The sequence below is a fragment of the Scyliorhinus canicula genome, chromosome 2 (assembly GCF_902713615.1).
Source record: "Scyliorhinus canicula chromosome 2, sScyCan1.1, whole genome shotgun sequence".
Lineage (NCBI taxonomy): Eukaryota > Metazoa > Chordata > Chondrichthyes > Carcharhiniformes > Scyliorhinidae > Scyliorhinus > Scyliorhinus canicula.
In genome coordinates, this window is record NC_052147.1 from 111,372,309 (window position 1) to 111,395,874 (window position 23,566).

Consider the following 23,566-nt stretch of genomic DNA (forward strand, 5'->3'; position numbering starts at 1 on the left):
CCCACCCCGCCATGGCACAGAAGCTTCACATCCTCCACTCCAGCGTGGGCATAGCAGCCTACGCGATGATCAAGGAGGAGAAAGATTACGATGCCGCCAATCTTAAGCTGAATGGACAGTTTCTTAAACCAGTCAACAGAGTATTTGCCCGACATCTGCTGGCCACCAGACAACAGCTCCCCGGTGAGTCATTAGACCAATTTTACCAGGCCCTCGCTATCCTGGGGAGGAATTGCTCCTGTCTCCCAGTTTCAGCTACGGAGCACGTGGAACTGCTGATCAGAGATGCTTACGTTGGTGGGATGCAGTCCCCCGCTATCCGCCAGCGGATGCTGGAGAAAGACGACCTCAGCTTAACTGAGGCACGGACTCTCTCCACCTCCCTGGAGGTCGCCGATTTAAACGCCCGCGCCTATGTCCCCAGCCGTGCTGCACCACCCTGGGCCTCCTGGCACGCTTCCCCACCGCCATCCGCCGCTCCCGACCTCCCTCAGGCCTGCGCCGCGGGACGCCCCGACAAGTCCACGGGGCCCCGCTGCTATTTTTCTGGGTTCGCTAAACACCCTCGCCCGCGCTGCCCAGCCCGCTCCGCCCTCTGTAAGAGCTGCGGGAAGAAGGGCCACTTCTCCACTGTCTGCCAGGCCAAAACGGTCGCTGCGGTTCCGCGCAGCGACCAGGGATCCCCCCCTTCGGGCCCCTCCTGGACGCCGCGCAACACTCTCCCCCCCGCCCCCGGGCCCCTGCGCCCGGCCTGCGCTCCTCTCTCTCTCCTCCGGGCCCTCCCGGTCCCCTCCTGGACACTGCGCCGATCTCTCCCCCCCGCCCCCGGGCCCCTGCACTCGGCCTGCGCGCTTCTCTCTCTCCTCCGGGCCCTTCCGGGCGCCTCCAGCACACCGCGCTACTCTCCACTCGCCGCCCCCGGGCTCCTGCGCCTGGCCAGCGCGCCTCTCTGCCCCCGCTCCCAGCCGCTCCGATCGGCCCACCGGCACCGCTAACCCCGCCCCCAGCAACCACGAGGGCCCCACGGGCGCCGCCATCTTGGGGCGCCGACTCCACGTTCGGGCCCTGGGTGGCGCCATCCTGGGGCGCCGACCCCACGTGCGGATCCTGGGCACCGCCATCCTGGGATCCCAACTCCACGTGCGGATCCTGGGCACCGCCTTCCGGGACTGGCACGCAAGGTTCTTCCAGCATCTACTCGGACAACGACGACGAATATGGATTTTCTCCACGGCTCGCGGCCATTCAGCTCGACCAGTCACGTCCACGCACGCTCACCAAAACGACAACGCTGATCCACCTCAACGGCCACGAGACGGGCTGCCTGCTGAACTCCGGGAGCACGGAAAGCTTTGTTCACCCTGCCACGGTAAGACGCTGCGCGCTCCCTGTCCATCCTGTAAGACACAAAATCGGGTTAGCCTCAGGTTCGCACTCCGTCCGCCTCATCGGCTGCTGCATCGCGGACCTCACGGTCCAAGGGAAGGTTTTTTAAAAATTATAAACTCCTTGTCCTCCCTGACTTTTGCGCACCGGCACTCCTAGGACTGGACTTCCAGTGCAACCTGCAGAGCTTGACCTTCCAATTCAGCGGCCCTATACCCCCCTCACTGTCTGCAGCCTCGCGTCCCTCAAAGTGGACCCCCCCTCCTTGTTTGCTAATCTCACCCCCGATTGCAAACCCGTCGCGACACAGAGCAGACGGTACAGCGGCCAGGACCGGTCCTTCATCAGGTCCGAGGTCCAGAGGTTGCTGAAGGAAGGGGTCATCAAGGGCAGCAACAGTCCCTGGCGGGCCCAAGTGCTGGTGGTCCGGACTGGGGAGAAAAACCGGATGGTCATCGACTATAGCCAGACCATCAAGCGGTTTACGCAACTGGACGCGTATCCTCTCCCCGGTATTTCAGCCATGGTAAACGATATCGCGAAATACAAGGTCTTCTCCACTGTGGACCTTAAGTCCGCTTACCACCAGCTTCCCCTCCGCGCGAGTGACCGCAAATACACCGCGTTTAAGGCAGATGGGCGCCTCTACCACTTCCTTAGGGTTCCACTTGGTGTCACAAATGGGGTCTCGGTCTTCCAACGGGAGATGGACCGAATGGTCGACAAGTACGGATTACGGGCTACCTTCCCGTATCTTGATAATGTCACCATCTGCGGCCACGATCAGCAGGACCATGACGCCAACCTCCAGAAATTCTTCCAAACCGCAAAACCCCTTAACCTCACATACAATAAGGATAAGTCCGTGTTTAGCACTGACCATCTAGCCATCCTCAGCTACGTAGTGCGTAAAGGAGTGATAGGCCCGCAACCTGCCTTTCTCCATCGCGGAAGTCAGGACAGTAACCCGTGACTGCCACATCTGCGCAGAGTGCAAACCGCACATCTACCGCCCCGAGCGCGCACACCTGATCAAAGCATCCCGCCCCTTCGAACGTCTCAGCATTGACTTCAAGGGGCCCCTTCCCTCTAACAACCACAACATTTACTTCCTGGCGGTAATCGACGAATTCTCCCGCTTCCCCTTCGCCATTCCCTGCCCCGACATGACCACATCGACCGTCATTAAGGCCCTCCTCTCCATCTTCTCCCTGTTCGGCTACCCCGCGTACATACACAGCGATCGGGGGTCCTCGTTTATGAGCGACCAGCTGCGTCAATTCCTGCTCAACAGGGGCATTGCCTCTAGCAGGACGACCAGCTATAACCCCTGGGGTAACGGACAGGTCGAGCGGGAGAATGGTACCATCTGGAAGACCATACTACTGGCCCTCCAGTCCAGAGATCACCCTATTTCCCGATGGCAAGAGGTTATCCCCGATGCCCTACATTCTATCCGCTCACTCCTCTGTACCGCAACAAATCAGACACCTCATGAACGTCTTCTTGTCTTCCCCAGGAAGTCGTCCTCCGGATCCCTTCTCCCGACGTGGCTGGCCGCCCCCGGACCCATCTTGCTCCGGAAGCATGTGCGGGTGCACAAGTCCGACCCGTTGGTGGAACAAGTCCAGTTACTCCACGCTAACCCGCAGTATGCGTATGTGGAGTACCCCAACGGTCGGCAGGACACAGTCTCCCTCCGGGACCTGGCACCCGCCGGCGTGTGGCCTTCCCCACCTTCACCACAGACCCCCGCCCTGTTTTTTTCCCCCCAGCGCCCCACCCAGGCCACCCCTTCCCCATCCATGGCGTCTCCACAGTCAGCTCAGGTGACGGAGACTGTTCAAGAACCATCGCTCCCGGACTCCAGGACGTCAGCGGAACCACCACCATCGGCTGAACCGACGCCACCTACTCCACTGTGGCGGTCTGCCAGAACGTCACGGGCCACGAAAAGACTGATCGAATCGATTTAAATTTCAACAGCTCCATGGACTTTGTTGGGACTTTGTGTACTATTACTAATTGTCTGGGCCAGTGGGAAGCCAAAAATGTAATAAAAGAAAAGGAGAGAAATTTTTTGTTCTCCCGGCTGGTACTCATACCACCAGTTCTCTCTTCCCCCCCCCCCCCCTCCCCAACCCCCCCCCCCCCTCCCCCCCCCCGCCCCCGGCTCTCGTTGATCCCCCCCCCGGCTTCTTTCTCTGCAAGGGGTGAATGTGGTGGTATGATTTGCATAGCTGTCTGCCATTGGTGCAGAACACCGGCTTACCATTGGCCCTGGTCGGTCATGTGCCTCTCGACCGATTGGTTGAGACCAGTCATGTGACGGCTCTCCGATTGGTCGAGAGGCTGAGTTAACCACGCCTCCATACCGAGGTATAAATAGTCAGAACGCCCGCCGGTCGTCCATTTATTGTAGTCGACCGCAGGGCTAAGTTCTAGCTTATTAAAGCCTAACTTTTGTACAGCAACTCGTCTCTCGTGCAATTGATGGCTCATCAGGTAACAAAACGTTTAAAGGGATATGGGACAACGATGAACACATGGAATTACATGACATATCACCCACCATTTCATTTAATAGCGGACCAGGCTAGATGGGCTAAATGGCTTGTTCTTACATTGCTGAAACACTGATTGCTGGATTCTCCGAAAGCTGATGTCGAAAATACGTTCAGCGATTGGCCAGAGATTCTGTTTTTACACCGACATCAGAGGTGGTTCCGTTTTTCAGATGCTCCGACCCCTCAAAAATGGCATAATCGCTGCGTACGCCACGTGCAGTTGGGACAGCCTCAGGACATCACCTGAGGCCCGCCCCTGATGCTCCCCCCCCGATGGGTCGACTTCCCGACGCCGTCGGTTGTGTATCCTCTCACTTTTTGGGGATCTTGCATGGCAGCTGCAGACTGTGTCCAGTGCCACCACAGTCGGGGACCGGGGGGGGGGGGGGGGGGGGGGGGGGGGGGTCGTATTCCACTGGCAGGCGGGGCTTTGGGCGGGGGACGGCCTGGGGGGAGCCGAGGGCGGTTGCAGGGGGGCACAACCTGGTAGGCCGACGCCATGTTGTACAGCGCAGCCGCCGCAGGGCACATGCGCGGCCACGCACCCGGCCATTTCCCATCCGTATCTGCAGGTAAAGCCAGCCATGGCGTGGCTGCTAGCCCCCCCACCGGGTGGAGCATCGATGTGGTGGCGGCGCCGACTTTTTGGTCGGAAAACCAGACGCTTCCTCCCGACTTAGCCGCAAAATCGGAGAATCAAGCCCTCGAAAACTAATGCAACTAAAATACATTAAGAAATGTTCTGAAGCAAAACATACGGCAAAGAATAAAATAGCTCAAAATAATTTTACCAACAATGGGATTTCAGAGAAGCTTCAATGAAATAACAACAGTACAGATTGATTTGAAGTAACAGCTGCAATGAATTTCCAAAGAGGCACACCTGTTTTCATGAAAGCACTGTTGTTCAGTCACAAACTCGTCCAGATTATATATTTTTTTTAAAAGCAGCATCACTGCAATCACAGGGATCCTTTCATGTCCTCCCAAATTGAGCTTACTTGTGGTAAAATGGTTACAGATGGCATTCTAAATAGGTCATCCTTTGTGACAGTTCGATTCCTCAGGTTATTGTGTTTTACAATTAAAGGCACAAGGAAATTTTGCATGTATACATAGAATGCACAGAGGCTTTCTCCCCTGCATCAACCTATGCATCTGCATTCCACAGTTGAAATGGTTATTCAAAAGGCAAATAGTGAACTGTTTTAAATGTAGCAATAAAAAAATACATGAAATGGTGCATTTATGTAGGGCTGAACACAAACAAATTTCCCTTGATAGCTTCAGTTGTTATTTGATCATCTTCAAATAAGATTACCCATTGTACAAACAATATTTATATGCTAAAGTAGCATTTCTACCAATCACGTACCTGGACAAGTCAGACAGCAAGCCCCCGATTCTTTGATTGGTGTTTGGCACAGGAGAGGTGGGCACACTTCAGTATCACACAGCACACGACCATTGTGACACGTACATTGAGTGCAAATGTCAAGGTTCCAAGTCTCACCCTCTAAATAGTATTCTCCTCCAGGGGCTTGACATACAGTGAGGTCAATGGTATCAGGCTGCCCACTGCCCATCTCATCTGTGGAAACCAGAAAAGAAGCTTTGTTGTGGAGAACTTATTGGCAACAACCATGACGGCTCATCTTTGTATAACACCTTTAATTATAGCAGCTGTGGTTCACTGGTGGAGCTATTGCACTCCCCTCCCCCCACCCACCACCTCAACCCCAAGTCAGAAGAATGTGGTTTCAAGCTCCAGAGTTGAGCACAAAATCTAGGCCGGCACTTGTAGTAGTGGAGGACTGGCTGAGCCGCCGGTGGAACTTTGCCACTGCTTGGCAGAAAATGCGTCGAGCTCTTCAAAAGTCCATCGACTTTGGCGGGATCGGAAAATGCTATCTGAGGGGGAAACCGTAAAATTCTGTCTTTCAGATGAGATGTTAAACCGAGGCTTGAGCTACTCTGTCAAATTATGGAAGAAATCCTATTGCACTATTTTAAAAAAAGTAAACCACTAGAGGTCTCTCTGGTGTCCAGGCCAATATTTATCTCACCGTTAATACTATTATTTGGTTATTATCATATTGCTATCTGTGGAAGCTTATTGAGTGCCATGTTTTCAACATTAGGACATAGACTATGCTTCTAATGCACTTCATTGGTCGAAAAGCACTTTGGGATGTCAGGAGGTTGTGAAAAATGCCACATAAATGCACCTTAATTTTTTCATGTCCCAAGACATTTCACAAAGGGGCAGTTAAACATCTGGATGAATTGGAAAAGGGTCAGCAAAGGTGAACTGAAGGTCTGGTTAAAGAGGTGGGATTTGAGGAAGGTTTTAAGATTGGAAAAGAGGTGCCAAGGCAAAATAGTGAGGAAAGCAGTACAGAGCCCGGCTGAATACAGTGGACAGAAAGCAGGTACTCTATATAGGGCTGGATTGGGAGATCAGAGGGTGTGAGCTGGGTCATGAGACATGAAGAGGTTCCAAAAGGGAAGATACAAAGGCAGCATGTGAATTTACAATGGGAATGATTATTTTGAGATCAGTGTTGTGTAAAATAGGAGACAATTAAACTCAAGAGTACGATGCAATGATGACCAGTACCTAGTGAATATTAAGATTCTGGCAGTGGAGTTTCCCAATGACCTTGTGTTGGGTAATATGTTAGGAATGAGAGTGTTACGATGCCCCTAAGTGGACAATAGTTTTGTGAGGTGCATGAAAATGAGAAATATAAGCTACAATGGTTAGAAGATTAAGACATTTTGCAGTTGACTGTGCAGCAACAGGAGTATAAGCCATTGTAGATGTGTTGGTTACATTACAACAGGTCAGGATGTAAACACAGAAGAGAGTTTCCACAGGGGATGAGCAGGACCAAATGATTGCTTCTAATCACAGTTATAAAGAGATTAAATATGATGACACACAACAGACACAGATAGAGGATATGGCAGCATGAACAGAAAGAGAAGTGAACTGAGGAACCAGAATGCATTTAAAACAAAATTCTCTCACGGAGTGTGGGCATCGTTGGCTAGACCAGCATTTATTGCCCACCCCTAATTTTCCTTGAGAAGGTGGCGCTGAGCTGCCTTGTTGAGCCACTATAGGACATGTAGCACAGTGGCACGGTAGCACAATTGCTTCACAGCACCAGGGTCCCAGGTTCGATTCCCAGCTTGGGTCATTGACTGTGCGGAGTCAGCACGCTCTCCCTGTGTCTGCGTGGGTTTCATCCAGGTGCTCCGGTTTCCTCTCACAAGTCCCGAAAGATGTGCTGTTTGGTGGTAATTTGGACATTCTGAATTCTCCCTCTGTGTACCCGAACAGGCGTCGCAATGTGGTGACTAGGGGCTTTTCACAGTAACTTAATTGCAGTGTTAATGTAAGCTTACTTGTGACAATAAAGATTATTATTATGTGGTATAGGTAGACCCACAGTGCTGTTAAGGAGGAAATTACAGGATTTTGACACAGCAGCAATGATGTATCGACAATATTATTCCAAGTTAGGATGGTGCTTGGCTTGGAGCGGAACCTGCAGTTGGTGCTGTTTCCAAGCATCTGCTGCCCTTGTCTCCAAGGCTGTAGAGTTCACGCATTTGGGAGGTTCTGTGGAAGCACCAAAGTATGGGGAGAGGCAAGTGATTTACTCCTATAAAGGTATATTTCTTGTTATTAGGTTTACCCTATAATTAATTCAACTTAAAAACAATAGTGCACTCTTAACTTTAAGTCTTAGAGAGGCCATGTTTACTCACTGGAACACTCATAACAGGATATAATTACTGTTTTAGCCGAGTCTGATGAAGCTGTAACTCACCTTGACAGGTAGGGCAGCAGTGCCCAGGCCTGACCAATGGGTTGAGACAGTTTGGAACAGGGCACGTAATTAGCACACACATTTCCCTTCCACCATAACAATAACAGTGCCTGCATCCATCATGCCAGCCTTGTCCTTCCTCGTAGCCTCGTCCATTCGCTGTCAGGCAGAAACTGGTTTGAGGTGGAGGGACAGTTGTGCTAAGATGCACATCAATCTCTGCAAAAGTAACCAAGCATGGCAATGTAATAACATTTTATCGCACTCGACACAAAATTCACCAAGGTTGATTTGAACTTAAATCACATTAGCGGTTGATATTTCTTTATTTAGATTTGAAAGCATCAATTTCCACTGTTCTCTAAATCTACTTTTTCAATACCTATCATAACAGGAGATTGGCATGAGGGATTGGAGTTCTTGATCTGATCGCTGGTGCCAAGTAGACCTAATTACAGCAATAATTAGATTATTCAATCAATAAGCTCCAATTTCAGAAATTCAACCGGTCTGGCTGTGTTATGAATGCACCTTCCTTGACCACCTGGTCCTGGGGTGGGACTTGAACCCAGAACCTCTGGCTCAGAGAGCAGGACGCTATCCACAACGCCACAAGATCTCCTATGATGCCACCGTACAGATGTGCTGTATTCAAGAGTGCTGGGATGAGATTTGCATTTGTGATTTTGCGGCAGTTATGATTTCCTGATCTCTAGGGTAACAATTGAGCCCGCTAAAAGAAGGAAGGGCACAATTTTCACCAGAAGATGAGGAAAATAGGAGAGAGTACGTCAACCTGAGTGATCCTGCCCATTACAAGGTGGGTGATCGCAACTCTGGGAACAGGATGCCTACCTCATCAGTAATGTGTCCGGAGGTGGTGTGTTTGGGGAGAAGAAATTAAAGTAGAGAAGAATTATTTTAAAATATGAAGTCCCAGTCTAAAACAATGGGCAGAAAACAACGTACAAAGTTGCAAACAAAAAAAGTAATTTTATTCTGTTTTCGAGTAGAATTATTAGAAGGTATATTGAAACTTCTTATTGTAGTGAAATAGATAACTGAAATTCGTGAAAAACAGACTATAGTACTTTCTTATATCTTGTACATTGAACATTGTCCCAGTGATCATGGTGGTGACTTATCCTGAGGATCACCACACCTCAAGTGAGTGGCAAGGCTGAGAAAGTTATTCATGAACAACTTAGCTGGTATGGGAATCGAACACACACTTTTGGCCTCTCTCCGTAACATGAACCAGCCAACTGAACTAAACTACACCGTCAGATCAACTGCTTGGCCACTTTATTGCAATCCATAGTTCCAGTTGGGTAAATGGCTCCGAGCATGGCCCATGCACCTGACTGATTAACATTCAGGTGGACATTTAATTTGAGTCAAACTTGCTCTAAAACAAACAGAGCTCAACACTCCTCTCACCCTCACCCTGCAAGATGAAACACAGAAAAGCAAAGACAAACACAGACACGGAAAGAAAGTCAGCTTTCAACATTTATTTAATTTCTGATTTTTTGCTGATTTTGCTTTTGTACATTGTTGTTGTGCATTTGAACAACTCAGTAACAGACTGTAGAGTGCAGTTTAAAAAGTCAACTGATTATAGATATCTTTCAAGATAACTGCTAGTTTTTTTTCTAAAAAAATGTAATTACACATAGGTAACTTTATAATTACAAGTAATCACATCATCATTTTTTGTTTGAGGAGATATTCTGAAATAAAGGTTTGAATATAATGTCTACTTCTGCTGATATAAATTTGCTTTTACTTGAAGAAATGGGAGAAAATAAAGGGTGTTCAGAATAGATCATTCAAGCTATGCAACTTTGAATTAAGATTATACTTAATATGTCTACATAAATTTATTTTGCAAAATAGCTCTGAAACAATTGTGATTATGAGAAAAGTTAAGCCATCCTCTGGCTATGATTACAGTTGATTTTATTTTTGTCCTAAAGTTTGCAATATGTGCACAATGTGCAACGCACAATAACAAAGCTGGGAATAGCTACTTGCACATTTAAATTAAATTAAAGATGTTCATCCATTCAACGCAGGAACAAATCACAACACAGAATAGCAATGACTGGAAATCAGACAGAAAAAAAGTGAGGATGACAGAGAAAGGAGAAACAGAGAAAGGAAAGCTAGGAAGAGGAGAACGGGAATGAGATGAGGAAATTTCAAGGAAATGAGCAAGAGAAGGAAGGTACAATATGGTGAGCGCATCCATGGTAGCTCACATTGAGGTTTCCTTCACGTGAGCAAACTGTCAAAATGAAAGGAAAGGGTTTTGCCTGGGGTATACCAACAGGAAAACGCAATGCTTTTGCTCACTCAGAATCAGATATTAACTAAAACATATGATTTGACCTCAGTACACCAAGATGGAGCCTGAACATCATTAGATTCCCATGAGCTGTATTAGGTCCTTTGTAGAAGTATTAGTATCTTTTGTTGTGTGAGAAGGGCTTGTCTAAAATCACTGCTTGCTGCAGTGGTTACTACTATTTAGTATGGAGTGGAAGAAACCATCAATTGATAAAATACGACCACAGTTCCCTCTTCAGGTCCTGCACAGCAGATTGCTTAATGATTATTCTTTCTTAATCTCATATGCCAAAGCTACTCACTCGCCAGTGTGAAGTACAAAAGCCAGAAAAATGGTTGGCAGCAAGCCTGCTTTAATGGTGGTGGGATGCCTGTTCAAAATTGGCAGGACGCCTGGCAGTGTGCAGCCTGTAGCATAGACGTGATGCCAGAACCTTGGCACGTGCCTGTGGTCTGGCTGGCAAGCTGCCTCAAATGAAGTGGCACAATGCCTGCCCGAGTTCACAATGACCAGATCTGCAATGTTCTGTTTTGGACTATTAAAGGGATTTGTCTGAATCTGGAGAAACAAGCACTGATAGGTTAGATGCCAATAAAATACACTTACTGGAACTCTGTGCATAGATTCTACTGTAGCGAAGATTTGTTTATTGGCAAGAATATTTTAAAGGTTCTCCAAGAGAAGACATTTGTGTTTTTCTATGGATACGTGCTGCATATAATTTTGATTAAAAGATGCAGAATGCATTAACGTAAAGGAAATGTTCAGAAACTGAACTGGGTCGACATATCATTCTGTTTCACTCCTGCATTTTCAAGTTAAAAATCAGGTCCTGGGCTAGGAAAAGACAATTGCACCTTCACTGACTGACTTAATAAGAGGGCAGCACAATTTCTTTCAGCTTTCTTGAAAGTGAACCATCGGAAGGCGACAGGTCCGGATGGGGTCCCTGGTCGTGCACTCAGATCCTGCACGGACCAGCTGGCATATGTGTTCGTGGACATCTTCAACTTCTCCCTACTCTGTTCTGATATCCCCACCTGCTTCAAGAAGATGACAATCATACCGGTGCCAAAGAAGAACCAGGCAACGTGCCTCAAGAACTATCATCTGGTGGTCCTGGCATCAATCGCAATTAAGTGCTTCGAGAGGTTGGTCACAAAGCACATCATCTCCATGCTCCCAGGATGCCTAGATCTACTGCAAATCGCATACCGCCACAACCGCTCCCACAGCACACGCTATCTCTCTGGCCCTACACTCATCCCTGGTGTACCTTGACAACAAGGACTCCTACATCAGACTCCTATTTATTGAGTACAGCTCCGCAACCTAGGACTTGGCTCCTCATTCTACAACTGGATCCTTGCCTTTCTGACCCATAGACCACAATAAGTAAGAATAAACAACACTACCTCCTCCATGATAGTCCCACATACCGAGGCCCTGCAGGGCTGCATATTTAACCCCCTACTAAACTCCCTATACACACACGACTGCATGGCAAAATTTGGCTCCAACTTCATCAACACGTTTGCTGATGCCATGACTGTAGTGGGTCGGATCTCGAGCAAGAGTACAGGAGGGTGATAGAGAACATGATGGAGTGGTGTACGATAAAAATCTCTCCCTCAATGTCAGCAAAACTAAAGAGCTAGTCATTGACATCAGGATGCAAAGTATTGTACACACTCCTGTCTGCATCAAAGGGGCTCAGGTGGAGATGGTTGACTGCTTCAAATTCCTAGGTGTGCACATCACCAAAAATGAGTCCTGGTCCACCCATGTCGACACTATGACCAAGAAACCACAACAGCGCCTATACTTCCACAGGAAACTCAGGAAATTCTGCATGTCCACGTTGACCCTTACCAACTTTTACAGATGCACCATAGAAAGCATCTGATCTGGCGGCATCATACCCTGGTATGGCAATAGCTCGGCCCAAGACCGGAAGAAACTACAGAGTCATGCACACAGCCCAGTCCATCACATGAGCACACCTCCCATGCATTGACTCTGTCCACAACTCCTGCTGCTTGGGAATGCGGGCAGTGTAATCAAAGACTCCTCTCACCCAGCCTACTCACTCTTCCAACTTCTTCCATTGGGCAAGAGAAACATAAGTCTGAGAACACGCACTAACAGATTCAAAAATTTCCCCTTTGTTACCAGACTTCTAAATGACCCTCTTATGGACTGATCTGATCTCTTCACATATCATCCCTATCAAGTAGTACTACACTCCTGTCTGCTTCACCCATAGCCTGGGTTTATGTATTTACATTGTGTATTTTATATTTGCCCTATTATGTATTTTATTTTCATGTATGGAATGATCTATCGGAGCTTCACACAGAACAATACTTTTCACTGTACCCTGGTATATGTGACAATAAACAAATTCAAATCTAAATTTCCCTTCCTAGCTGCTCTGCAATAGAACTTTCAAAGAATATTGTTCAAATGTTGGATCCTGTCAGGTAACTCCCCTCGTGAAACACTGGGCCACAAGTCACTGCTGCTGATGGATGAAGTGCATCCACCATTTATTAGAAATTAACTGGACAAGGGAAAATCTGAGACATTCTGCAATGGATGTTTCTGTATCGGAGATAGTCCAGGGTGAATGGGGCCTGCTTGAATAGGACAAGCAAATGTGTCTCTCCTCGACCAATGAAGCTAATGAATAGTGCGGGGTCCATACCAGGAAGTGTAAATTAGGACAGTGAATCCAATGATCTCACATCAAATCAGGTACAAGAAGCAAAACAATGATGGGGAAAGAAAGATTTCGTAAAGGGGGAGAAAAAAAGAGACAAAGATAAAGTAAAAATAGTTTTAAAAAAATTAAGTTAAAAAAAAATTGAACCAATAAAATCTGAAGGAATGCGTTTTCACTCAGTAAAAGGCAGTTTTCAGTGCCAGTGAGGTTGTTTAGCATCAATAAAGACTTAGCACAAATTAAATATTGAAATAGACAAGCCCTAACGTATTGTGGCATGGTTCAGTTCATATCCACGACACCAATACAAGTACTTCATTCTTCTTCAATACATTTGAACGGGGAGCTAAGCAGTGAGATACCATTTCACATAGCTCATGGAGCAGGAACACAGACAGTAACTTCCAGATTTTCACAATTAACTCACATTTGAATCTGTCTTTTGTTTCTGTCTGATATGCACATAAATGAGTTCCATTAGCCTCAGCATGTTTTTACAGTAAAATCTGGCACAATAGTTTTATTCAGTAATAAGCGTAGGTCTGAACTTAATTAGTCAATCTGAATATAATTTGAAATGGATAATTGTCCAAAGCCCTGCCATATCCTCACTTAAGGGAACTGTCAGGCGCTGTTTTATTTTATTAGAAACATTTGTGGGTCACTTACCATAATCAAAAAGGTAAACATAACAAATAGGGTTTTTAAAAAAAATGACCACATGAATTCTAAAAATTTCTGATACGTAACAAAACATGGATTTTAAATGCTTGGTTTAACTTGGTCACTTTTTAAATATGCTGCATGGATGCTTATGGGTCGGTTATGTGTGATTGATTAAGCTGGCTCCTCCCTCTGCTACAAAGTGCATCAGAGATCTATGGTAGCTAGTTATTATAAAATATATCAAAACAAAGAACATATAAAGGAGATGGATATGCGAGAAGAACACTTAAAAAGATAATTATCGACTTCCGGTTGCAGAAGTCGGTGGAGGTTGCATGTTTGGTGGCTCCTGCCAGAGCTGTCTTTTATGGCCTTTTAAGCCCAGTTCTTTGTGAAGATTTGGTTGTGTGGGGTTGTGGGGTGTCTTAGGACACTTATAGATTGTCAAAAGCCAGCAAGTATAATCTTGGGAAGATGGTAGTGAGCAAAAGTCCGCCATGACTGTGTCGAAGGGTGCAACAGGAGGAAAGATGGAGGGAGAGAGCCTTTCGGGTGCGGCCATGCCAATTATGGTAGAGAAGATGATGAAGGTAATGGCTGGTGAGTTCAAAAGACTGTTCTCAAAGTATTTTGAAAAGCATCAGATGGGGTTGATGGCCTCGCTGAAAGCATGGGTGTGAGAGACCCTTGCTCCGGTGAGAGAGGAGGAATTGGTGAGAACTTCAACAACGGTGTGGGAGCAAGGGGAGAAAATCAAAGGGATGGAGGAAGCCTTGTCATGGCACAGTGACCATTTCACCTCAGTGAATCAGGAGCTGCAGAGTGTGGCGGAGATTAACAGAGGGCTGGGAGCCAATGTTGAAGACCTGGAGAACAAGTCGTGAAAGCACAACCTGAGGTGTGCCCAAAGGGGTGGAGGGCCAGAGGCCTACAGAATATTTTTCTTGTATGATAGCGAAGCTGGTGGGTGAGGGAGAGGAGTTCTCCCAGTACGGACAGAGCCCGCTGGTCACTCCGGGCAAACTCGAGGATGAATGAGCCACCGAGGACGGTGCTCGTCTGTTTCCATAATTTCCAGGTGAAGGAGAATGTGCTGGGATGGACGAAGCAGAGGCATGGTGTGCAGTGGGGAGGAAATGGTTTATGTAAATACCAGGACTTGACGCCGGAGTTGGCAAGGAGGCGAGTGGCTTTCGGACGGGCTAAGGCAGCATTGTGGCACACGTGTGGTTTGGTGTGGTCTACCTGGCAAAGATGAAGGCCATGTACAATGGCAGAGACTATTACTTCAAGATGGCGGTGGAGGCAAAGGTGTTTGCGAAGGCAGAAGGCCTGGGATCTGTCTGAATTCGGAATTTTGGCTGAGATTTTTTTCTTTTCCTCTTTTTTTCTTTCTTTGTTTTTTCAGAGCTGGGTTCTTTTTCTTGTGTGGGTGCCATGGATAACTTTGTTTTTGGGTGTAATGGGGTTTGGAGGGGTGAGGGAGGCATTGGGGTTGATGTGGTTTTGTGTTTGGGGGAGGGGTTTCTGGCAGGGGCCATCATGCTGGCAAACACTATGTTGGATAGTGAATGGGAGCAAGGTGGGGAAGGGGCTGCGGCTTTTGGAACCTGAATAGGCAGGTTTCGATGGGCCTGGAAGGTATGAATGGAAGGGGCAATGGGGTTGATATTGAGTGAGGTGCTTTCAAGAATAAGTGTGGGAGGGGTTGCAAGAGAGAGGGGGGCGGGGGCAGTGACTAGGGCCAGGGCAGGGTCCTGCTTGTGGGGCAGGGCCTGAAAGGATGGTCATGGTGGGTAGGAAGGACAGGGAGGGCGGTGGGGGTGTTGTGAGAGACTCCCGGTGAGAGTGATGATGTGGAACGTACAATGATTGGGGGGGACCAGTGAAGAGAGCACGATTTTTCTTGCACCTGAAGGGCTTGAAGGTGGACATGGGCCTGTTACAGGAGACCCACCTGAGGGTAAAGGACCAGATGGGGCTGAGGAAGGGCTGGGTGAGCCAGGTGTTCCATTCTGGCTTCGATAGCATGGGTGGGGCCTGCTCTTCCGAATCTGTTGCACTATTAATGTGTGGCGAATGCAGAGAAAGCGCGGGGCTGGAGGACAGAGCCGGTGGCTTTGTGGCTGCGGAGGGAGGAGGGGTCCTGTAAGGGGTCGGGTTGCAGGCACTGGCAATGGTGCCACTGCCGCTAGCCCCAGGGAAGTATTCTGTGAACCCGGTAGTGGTAGCAACGCTAAGGATTTGGGGGCAACTACGACAGCACAGCACAGTTGAGGTCAGGGTTGAGGGTGAAGGAATTAAGGGTTTCAGCCGGGGAGGATAGATGAGAGATTCGGGGCATTGGAGAAGAAAAGGATTGAAAGAGATGAAGGATGTGTTTTTGGATGGGAGATTTGCAAGTTTAGAGGAGTTGGGAGGGTGGGGGGGGGGGGGGGGGGTGGTTTAAAGTATGGGTTGCAGCGTGAGGAAGTCTTTATGTATACGCAGGTGCGGAATTTCACAATAAATTATTTCCCAGGTTTTCCGGTGGCCTCACCCTCCTCGTTGTTAGAGGAGGTACTGTCCGGGGAGGGGGAGGGGGGGGGGGGCTGGAGAGTGGGGTTGTCTCACTGATTTATGGTAGGATTATGGAGGAGGAGAAGGAGTCGATGTAGGGGATTAAGGTTAAGTGGAAGGAAGAGTTGGGGATGGTGCTGGATGAAGGATTAAGGTGCGAAGTGCTGGGAAGGGTCAATGCCTCGACCTTGTGTGCGAGGTTGGGGCTGATGTAGGACTTACTTAATAAGGGTGAGATCAGCTGACTATTTGAGGGGGTGGGGGATATAGGAACATAGAACATACAATGCAGAAGGAGGCCATTTGACCCATTGAGTCTGCACGGACCCACTTACACCCTCACTTCCACCTTATCCCATAAGACAATAACCCCTCCTAACCTTTTTGGTCACTAAGGGCAATTTATCATGGCCAATTCACCTAACCTGCACGTCTTTGGACTGTGGGAGGAAAACGGAGCAACCGGAGGAAACCCACACAAACATGGAAGAACGCGCAAACTCCGCACAGACAGTAACCCAGTGGGGAATTGAACCTGGGACCCTGGTGCTGTGAAGTCACAGTGCTAGCCATTTGTGCCACTGTGTTGCCCCTAAGGGAGGGGTCCAGCCAACCGTGAAGGAGGGGCTCAGCCAGCCATGTCCATATGTTCTGGTCCTGCCCGAAGCTGGGAAGGTATTAGAGATCGGTGTTCAGCAACATGTCGGAGGTTTTGCATGTGAATCTGGAGCCGGGTCCCCTAGAGTCCATATTCGGGGTGCTGGACCTGACGGGGTTTTTAGCTTTGGTAAAGGTGAAATTTGGTCTGAGATGCACAAATGAAGGGTTCCACCAGAGATCGGGTTTGTTCATTTTGCACTTTGGAGACCTGCTTGCTGCTGAGTTCAACTGTCTGATCCTTCACAGAGCAGCCTGGGGTGTTGGGGTCAGATGTGGAACCTTTCATATTGACCAAGCTAAGGGTGGATCATTCAGCTCAAGCCAGTGATTGAGCCTGTCTTTCCTTTCCATGGAAATTCCACTTACATAACACAGTTTATATGTGGTCCCAAGAGTCCATGAGGGTACTGTACTACCGCTGCCATCAGTACCACTCGAAACTCCTCTGTGGTACCAAAGATGTCATTAATGCAGCCACTCCACATTTATTGTTGAAGTAAAAAAGTGTCCAAATTCTCTTGAAACTTCTCCAGAGAGAGGTGAAAGAAATTCAGACTCTTTCCACAAAAGGCACGTACATTGACACCTCTGCACTCAGCATGCATTAACTTCATAAAACCCATTGCATTTTCCTACAAACTGGGATGGCCAAGGGCAAATTGAATTAGCAACAAAGAAATTACAAAGAGGATCAAGAAACACCTTGCATTGAAAATACTTTTTCCTAAATATACTGAATGCAAATTGTTCGGAAAAAATAATTTCCTGCCTTTATTATTCTTGAACTTAGCGACCATGATGTGCATTAAACAGAGGATGTTTCCAAATCTGTACTGTTGGCAGATGTAACATATGTCCAAACGTTATTGGGATTTTTTTTTCAAATGCTCCTTACCCCAATGCAAACAACAATGCTACAATTTGATGCATCATTGACATCCCTGATGTAATAATTTGTTTCCAAATGATGGCAAAATAATTCCTGAAATTAGTTAATGTTCTGGTACCTTTGCAGTGGCACATGGAGCAGCCTTTCTTATTTTGTTCATATCCTTCTGGGCAATATTTGTCACAGGTAAATGGTGGGCACTTTACGCAGCGGCACATCTCACAACTGTGTTTGTTTCTCCTGAAAATAATTTTCAAAACAATATTAGCAAATGTTGATCGAGACTGATCTTTTTCTGGAAATTTTCCTGGTCCAACTGTACAGAAAGACTAGCTGCAATGTTATTCAAACTAGTATAAAATAAACTTGAGGAAAGGTTTACACTTGGGGAACTGCAAAAGCTTACCCTCTTGTCATTGGGATACTGGTGTATGAAGCATTCTTTGTTTGGTAACACAGAACTTTAATACAGCTGAAAAGAGAGACATGTTGCCAAAGCTTTTCATCTTGCACTCATCAGGACAAATGGAAGAATGCCAAATTTCATGCCGCCACAACAATTTCAAATAAACCACTCAACAAACTTCCCATTGAAGGGTTTCCAACTCAGGAGCGACGATCAGACACTTTTTCATACTTTCTCAACTTCAGTCACTATGAACGTTCCCTGGGGGGGGGGGGGGGGGGGGGGGGGGGGTGAAGAGGGTTGAGTGGTGTGATGTATCATATTTGTCATGTCCTTTGCTGTCTGTAGTTACATCGGTGAATAAAAGACCATGCGGCATCCCATTTACTGAGGAGACAGTTTGAAGCTCAGGCCGTGTATAGGCCAAAAATTTTATCGTCCTAGCAGCCTAACTCACTGGGGCTAGATTATGTTGCTCATCGCGGTCTCTATTTTTGCACTTTAATCCCATTGTCAACATCAAATACGTTTATAAATTGAAAGGTACTCATAATATCGACACCAAGGAGGCCAGTTTCTATACAATTTCAAAACCACACAAATTTGTAAATAATCACACTTGGTAAAATGACAACTGACTTTTTTTTCCTCTTGAAATTATATTTATAAATCAAGTTTAACAACTGGTTAATATCTTGTGTGCCCGATCTGCTGAGAACTTCAGCACAATTGTTAAATTATGCTGGGGAAGATATTTATTGGGAGGTCACACAAATTAATGCAAATAAAATAAATTGTTTTAAATGTCCCAACAATTTTTCTTCAAGATTTCTCCCAGCAGTGCCTTGGAGACCAATATTTATTTCCTAGCGACTCCAGGATAATCTTGGGAGAGCTGGTAACTCTACTACATGGAGGTGAATGATGAGTATGTGAAATTGAAGAAATATCTGTAGATAATTTAGGTCTGCCATCAATGATCATGGAGAAAACCACAAATAAAATTGTGCTTCCTTTTATTTACCCAATATAAATTAGTTCATTGTGCAAAAATTGAAATAACTTGAATTGAGGTGGTTTTTAATAACATGGTAATTCTCACTAATTAAAAGAGTTACAAAGCGATGAGATCTGTTAAAAGGGTTTGATTGCACATGTCCATTAACTTGGTTACTAACTGATGAATGAGAAAGGGCTATATTGTTGTTTGGTGTTGATCTGCTGTACTTACATATAACCATAGGGACAATGCTTATTGCAGGAAAGCTTTCGACATTTGTGTGGCTGTGGCCGGCATTCACAGATGCTGCACTCATCCAGATCCATCAGGAAACCATGGGGACAATCTAAGGAGCAGTACGATGTCAAATCTGGACAGGGTTCCTCTGGAAGATTAAAATGTGGTTTATCATTAATCACAATTACGCACAAAACAATAAGTCCTTTGATCAAACTGCCACGTTTACTTCTTCAATTTTTGTTTCGTATTCACGTATTCTTCACTTGAGCAATGCAGCCGCTCCCTGTCTTTTGCCAGAGTTGGCCGTATTTATCTCTGTGAAAGCAGCCAGGGTGAATTCCAGGTAGCTGGCCCTGGTCAACAATTCCAGCTAATCGGAGTGGTCAGCCCACTGCAAATCATGAGAGCAAATTTACATCTTAACATTCTGGATTGGGCGCCGAGTTGAGTTCCAAAAAAAAAGGGTGTGCCTCGCAGATCCAATTTGTTACCAATATTGATTTGGGGCTGTCCCTTTTATTTAAGGTGAAATGGATTCTGCCTGCCTACAAACTTCTGTTGCTTGGTTGTTAAAGGGCGTGGAGAGTTGTGGAGACGGGGGCAGGGGTGCAGTTGGGAAGAAGCGACAAGATTATCACACCTGTAAACAATGACCAGGGCTGTTGTGCTGGCAGTAGATAGACTGTTAGTCATCAAATCAGGGGGAGCAGTTTGGAATGTAAATACTTTAAAAAAAAAAGGTTTTTATTCAGGTTTTTTGTAATACGTAGAACAAAGATAAGCATGGACATGCAAAAAAAATAAAGAGAAATATTTAACGTCGGTTGGCTTCTGTTATTTACAATGGTTACAGCTTCCTGTTTTTCATTTTCCAGTAGATGTTTGGTTCTAGCTGGATGCCCTGCTCCCCTCTCCCCCTTTTTTTTCCATGACCCCCCCTCCCTTGCTGGCTGTCTGGCGTGCCTTTTGCCCTCGTCTACTCGTGTCCTGCTCCAGTTGCGTTGGTGTGGTGTCGTGTATTTTGCTATTTGCTGGACATAGTTGGGTTCCATGCCTCCTTGTCCCCCCCCCCCCCCCCCCCTCTCCCCCCTCCTTGTTGTACACTGACTACCCTTTCCCTTCCTTTGGCTTATTAGCTGTTGGCTACAAACAGGTCTTGGAACAGCTGGGTGAATGGCTCCCATGTTTTATGAAAGCCCTCTTCCGATCCCTGGCTGGCGAATTTAATTTTCTCCATTTGGAAAAATTCCAATAGGTCGTACAACCAGTCTGCAGCTTTGGATCCGGATCCCCTTCCAATTCTTTGCTGCCCTAAGCGCAATCGCCAGTGGTTCGATCACCAGGGCGAGCAGCATCAGGGACAACTGGCATCCCTGCCTTGTGTCTCTGTGCAGCTGGAAGTACTTATGAGCTGGTGGTATTTATCCTTACGCTCGCTGTGGGAACGTTGTACAGGAGTTTCACCCAGGCAGTGAACTCCGCTCCAAGCCTGAACCACTCCAGTACCTCTATAAGGAGCTTCCATTCGACTCTGCCGAAGGCCTTTTCTGGAATGTAAATAGTTAAACCTTTTTGTAAATAGTTATACTTTAAACTGTCTTTTTTATTAATTGACAGGATAGAGTTGGGAGCCTCGGGGATGGATAGTTAGCATTTCTACCTGGATACAAAGGAAATGTGATTCACATTAGTAATAGATGGGCTTTGATGTTGGGGATGTGGGGGAGGGGGTGTGAGGGAAGAGTCCAATGCAAACAATTGCAGTACTGGAGTACAAGAGTTTTCATAAGATATTTCTGAGCAGGAAAAATCTAGTTCTGCACCTTTATTAGGCAAACCTCTGGCTCTGTTGCAATGCAAAACGTTGGACAGAGGAAGGAAACAACACTCAAAGTTCACTGAGCCTGGCCAGAGGAAAGAGTCTCGAATGCGTCCCTCACCGTGAACATCAGTTCAGGGATTAGAAGTTTTCCAGTTGGAAAATTAAAAAGGAAACAAGTCAATGGGAGCTGAGAATAGCTTTGGATTGATTCTAGGAGAATGACATGTCCACTTCAGAAACAGAGTAAAGTATAACCATCGAGAAGGATTTTCAGTCATTTTAAAAGTTAAATGAATGATCTTTTCTATAGTTCAGAGTACAAGTTGCCAACTGATTTGTGTCAATGTCTTAACAATGTAATTAATAAGGTTTAATGGCAATTACATTATTAAACAGGTTATGGGTATTTTTTCAAAATAACATAAATAGCAATAGCTGGGACACAGTATTAGAGAAATGCTGACTGTGAACTAAGCCAATAAACTCTCTCCAGCAAAGAAAACAGTTGTGTAATTGTTTTAACTTCACCAACCAGCGTGAATCTGATAACATTGTGTGTTTGGTTAATTATGCTTTCACGTTGTGTTACAATAAAAGTTCTAAAACTTGAAGTCTCTTCATGTGATCGTTTGAATCAACCAATAGAAAGTAAAATATCTTTCTAGACATTATCGGCCTCTACGGGGATCGTAATATTCATTTTTCACAGCTAATTTGTGGGTTGCGATTAATTTTTGAAACAGCTTTAGCAGAATCAGTTATAACTAATCTGGTTGAAAATACATTGCTTATGATGAGTAGACTGCTCCTGAGAGAAGAGTCGCGTATGAGGCATCATGAGCACTACATTGAAGCTGTGGGTTCACTGAATGAGTAACAAACAGGCCAACCCCTTGTTCCATATTCTTGCTGTATCTCTTCCAACTGTTGCCTCAAGATTGCTGGAATGAAGGCATGGAGCATTTTGCTACTATGAATTCAAATCAATAAAAGTTGCTCCGCCTGGAATATCGGAAATTGCAGTTGTGACTGGGAGACACGTTGTGAAATGCATACACCAAAGTATGCAAAACCAATAAATGTTTAATGTGTAAAGATGTGGGTGAATTAAAAAAAATAAACAGCATTGCATACTCTTGCACTTGAAGTTTAAAGTACTTGTTTATTTTTGTTTAAGCATGGTTGACCAATGGTAAGATTTTTCCTCTTCTTAAACATGTGAAAATGAAAATCGCTTATTGTCACGAGTAGGCTTCAATGAAGTTACTGTGAAAAGCCCCTAGTCGCCACATTCCGGCGCCTGTCCGGGGAGGCTGGTAAACATGTACCATATATACCTGTGTAAAGATTGACCCCGTGATTTTCGGTCTAAAAAAAACCAATTGTTCGTATACCTCGTATAAAAGTAAAAGCATTTTTCAGGGATCAAAGCCCAAAGATCTCGGAGCCAAAATATAATACTGGAGATTTTAATTATTGTATTTTATTGTAATTGTGCAAACACTAATGAAAATGAATACCAAGCAATAAACAAATAAGTATTAGATAATGGAGTGGCGTGAACCACTCCAGCGTTGGGCCGCCCCAAAGGTGTGGACGTCTCCGCACCTTTAGGGGCCAAGCCCTAACACTGAGAGGCTAGGCCCGCGCCGGAGTGGTTGGCGCTCCGCCGGCTGGCGTGGACGGCCTTTGGCGCCACGCCAGCCGGGGCCGAAGGGACTTCGCCAGCCGGTGGACGTCCACGCATGTGCCAGAGCGTCAGCGGCTGCTGACGTCATCCCCGCAAATGAGCAGGGGAGGGGGGTCACTTCCGCCTCCGCCATGGTGAAAACCATGATGAATGCAGAAGGAAAAGAGTGCTCCCACGGCACAGGCCCCCCCGCCGATCAGTGGGCTCAATTGCGGGCCAGGCCACGTGGGGGCACCCCCTTGGGCCAGATCCCACCCCCCCCCCCCCCCCCCCCCCCCCCCCCCCCCCCCCCCCCCCCCCCCCCCCTGGACCCCGCTCGCGCCGCCTGCTCCCGCCGGTTAGGTAGGTGGTTTGATCCACGCCAGCGGGAGAGGCTTGACAGCGGCAGGACTTCGGCCCATCGCGGGCCGGAGAATCGCTGGGGGGAGGGTCCGCCGACCGGCACGGAGCGATTCCCGCCCCCGCCGAATCTCTGGTGGCGGAGAATTCGGGACACGGCGGGGGCAGGATTGACGCCCGGGGGGTCGGAGAATCCAGCCCATAGTTTCTAATGTTATAAAATAAATGAACTTAATATATTAACATGAATTCTTTAGCATTGTTTCTTTTTACTGTATTCAATACCACCGTCTTTTCTATATTTTACTTGTGCCCAAATCAAGCAGCACATCAACCCCATAAAAACACTCCCCATGAAAAAGTTGAACCCATGGGCTTTTGTTTGAAAAAACTGGCCTCAAAACTTCAATTTGTACATGATA

At 46.8% G+C, this 23,566-nt stretch overlaps 1 protein-coding gene across 2 annotated transcripts in view; it reads right to left on the minus strand.

Moving 5' to 3' along the window:
* Positions 1–23,566, minus strand: part of LOC119957184 (cysteine-rich motor neuron 1 protein-like) — a 345,653-nt gene that overhangs the window by 30,063 nt on the left and 292,024 nt on the right. For both annotated transcript variants that reach the window (XM_038784996.1, XM_038784988.1), the window contains exons 7-10: positions 19,285–19,438; positions 17,766–17,887; positions 7,796–8,014; positions 5,329–5,544 (exon numbers count right to left, since the gene is read on the minus strand). In XM_038784996.1, the coding sequence (XP_038640924.1) occupies positions 5,329–5,544; positions 7,796–8,014; positions 17,766–17,887; positions 19,285–19,438 (711 nt within the window). The remainder of the gene's footprint in view (positions 1–5,328; positions 5,545–7,795; positions 8,015–17,765; positions 17,888–19,284; positions 19,439–23,566) is intronic.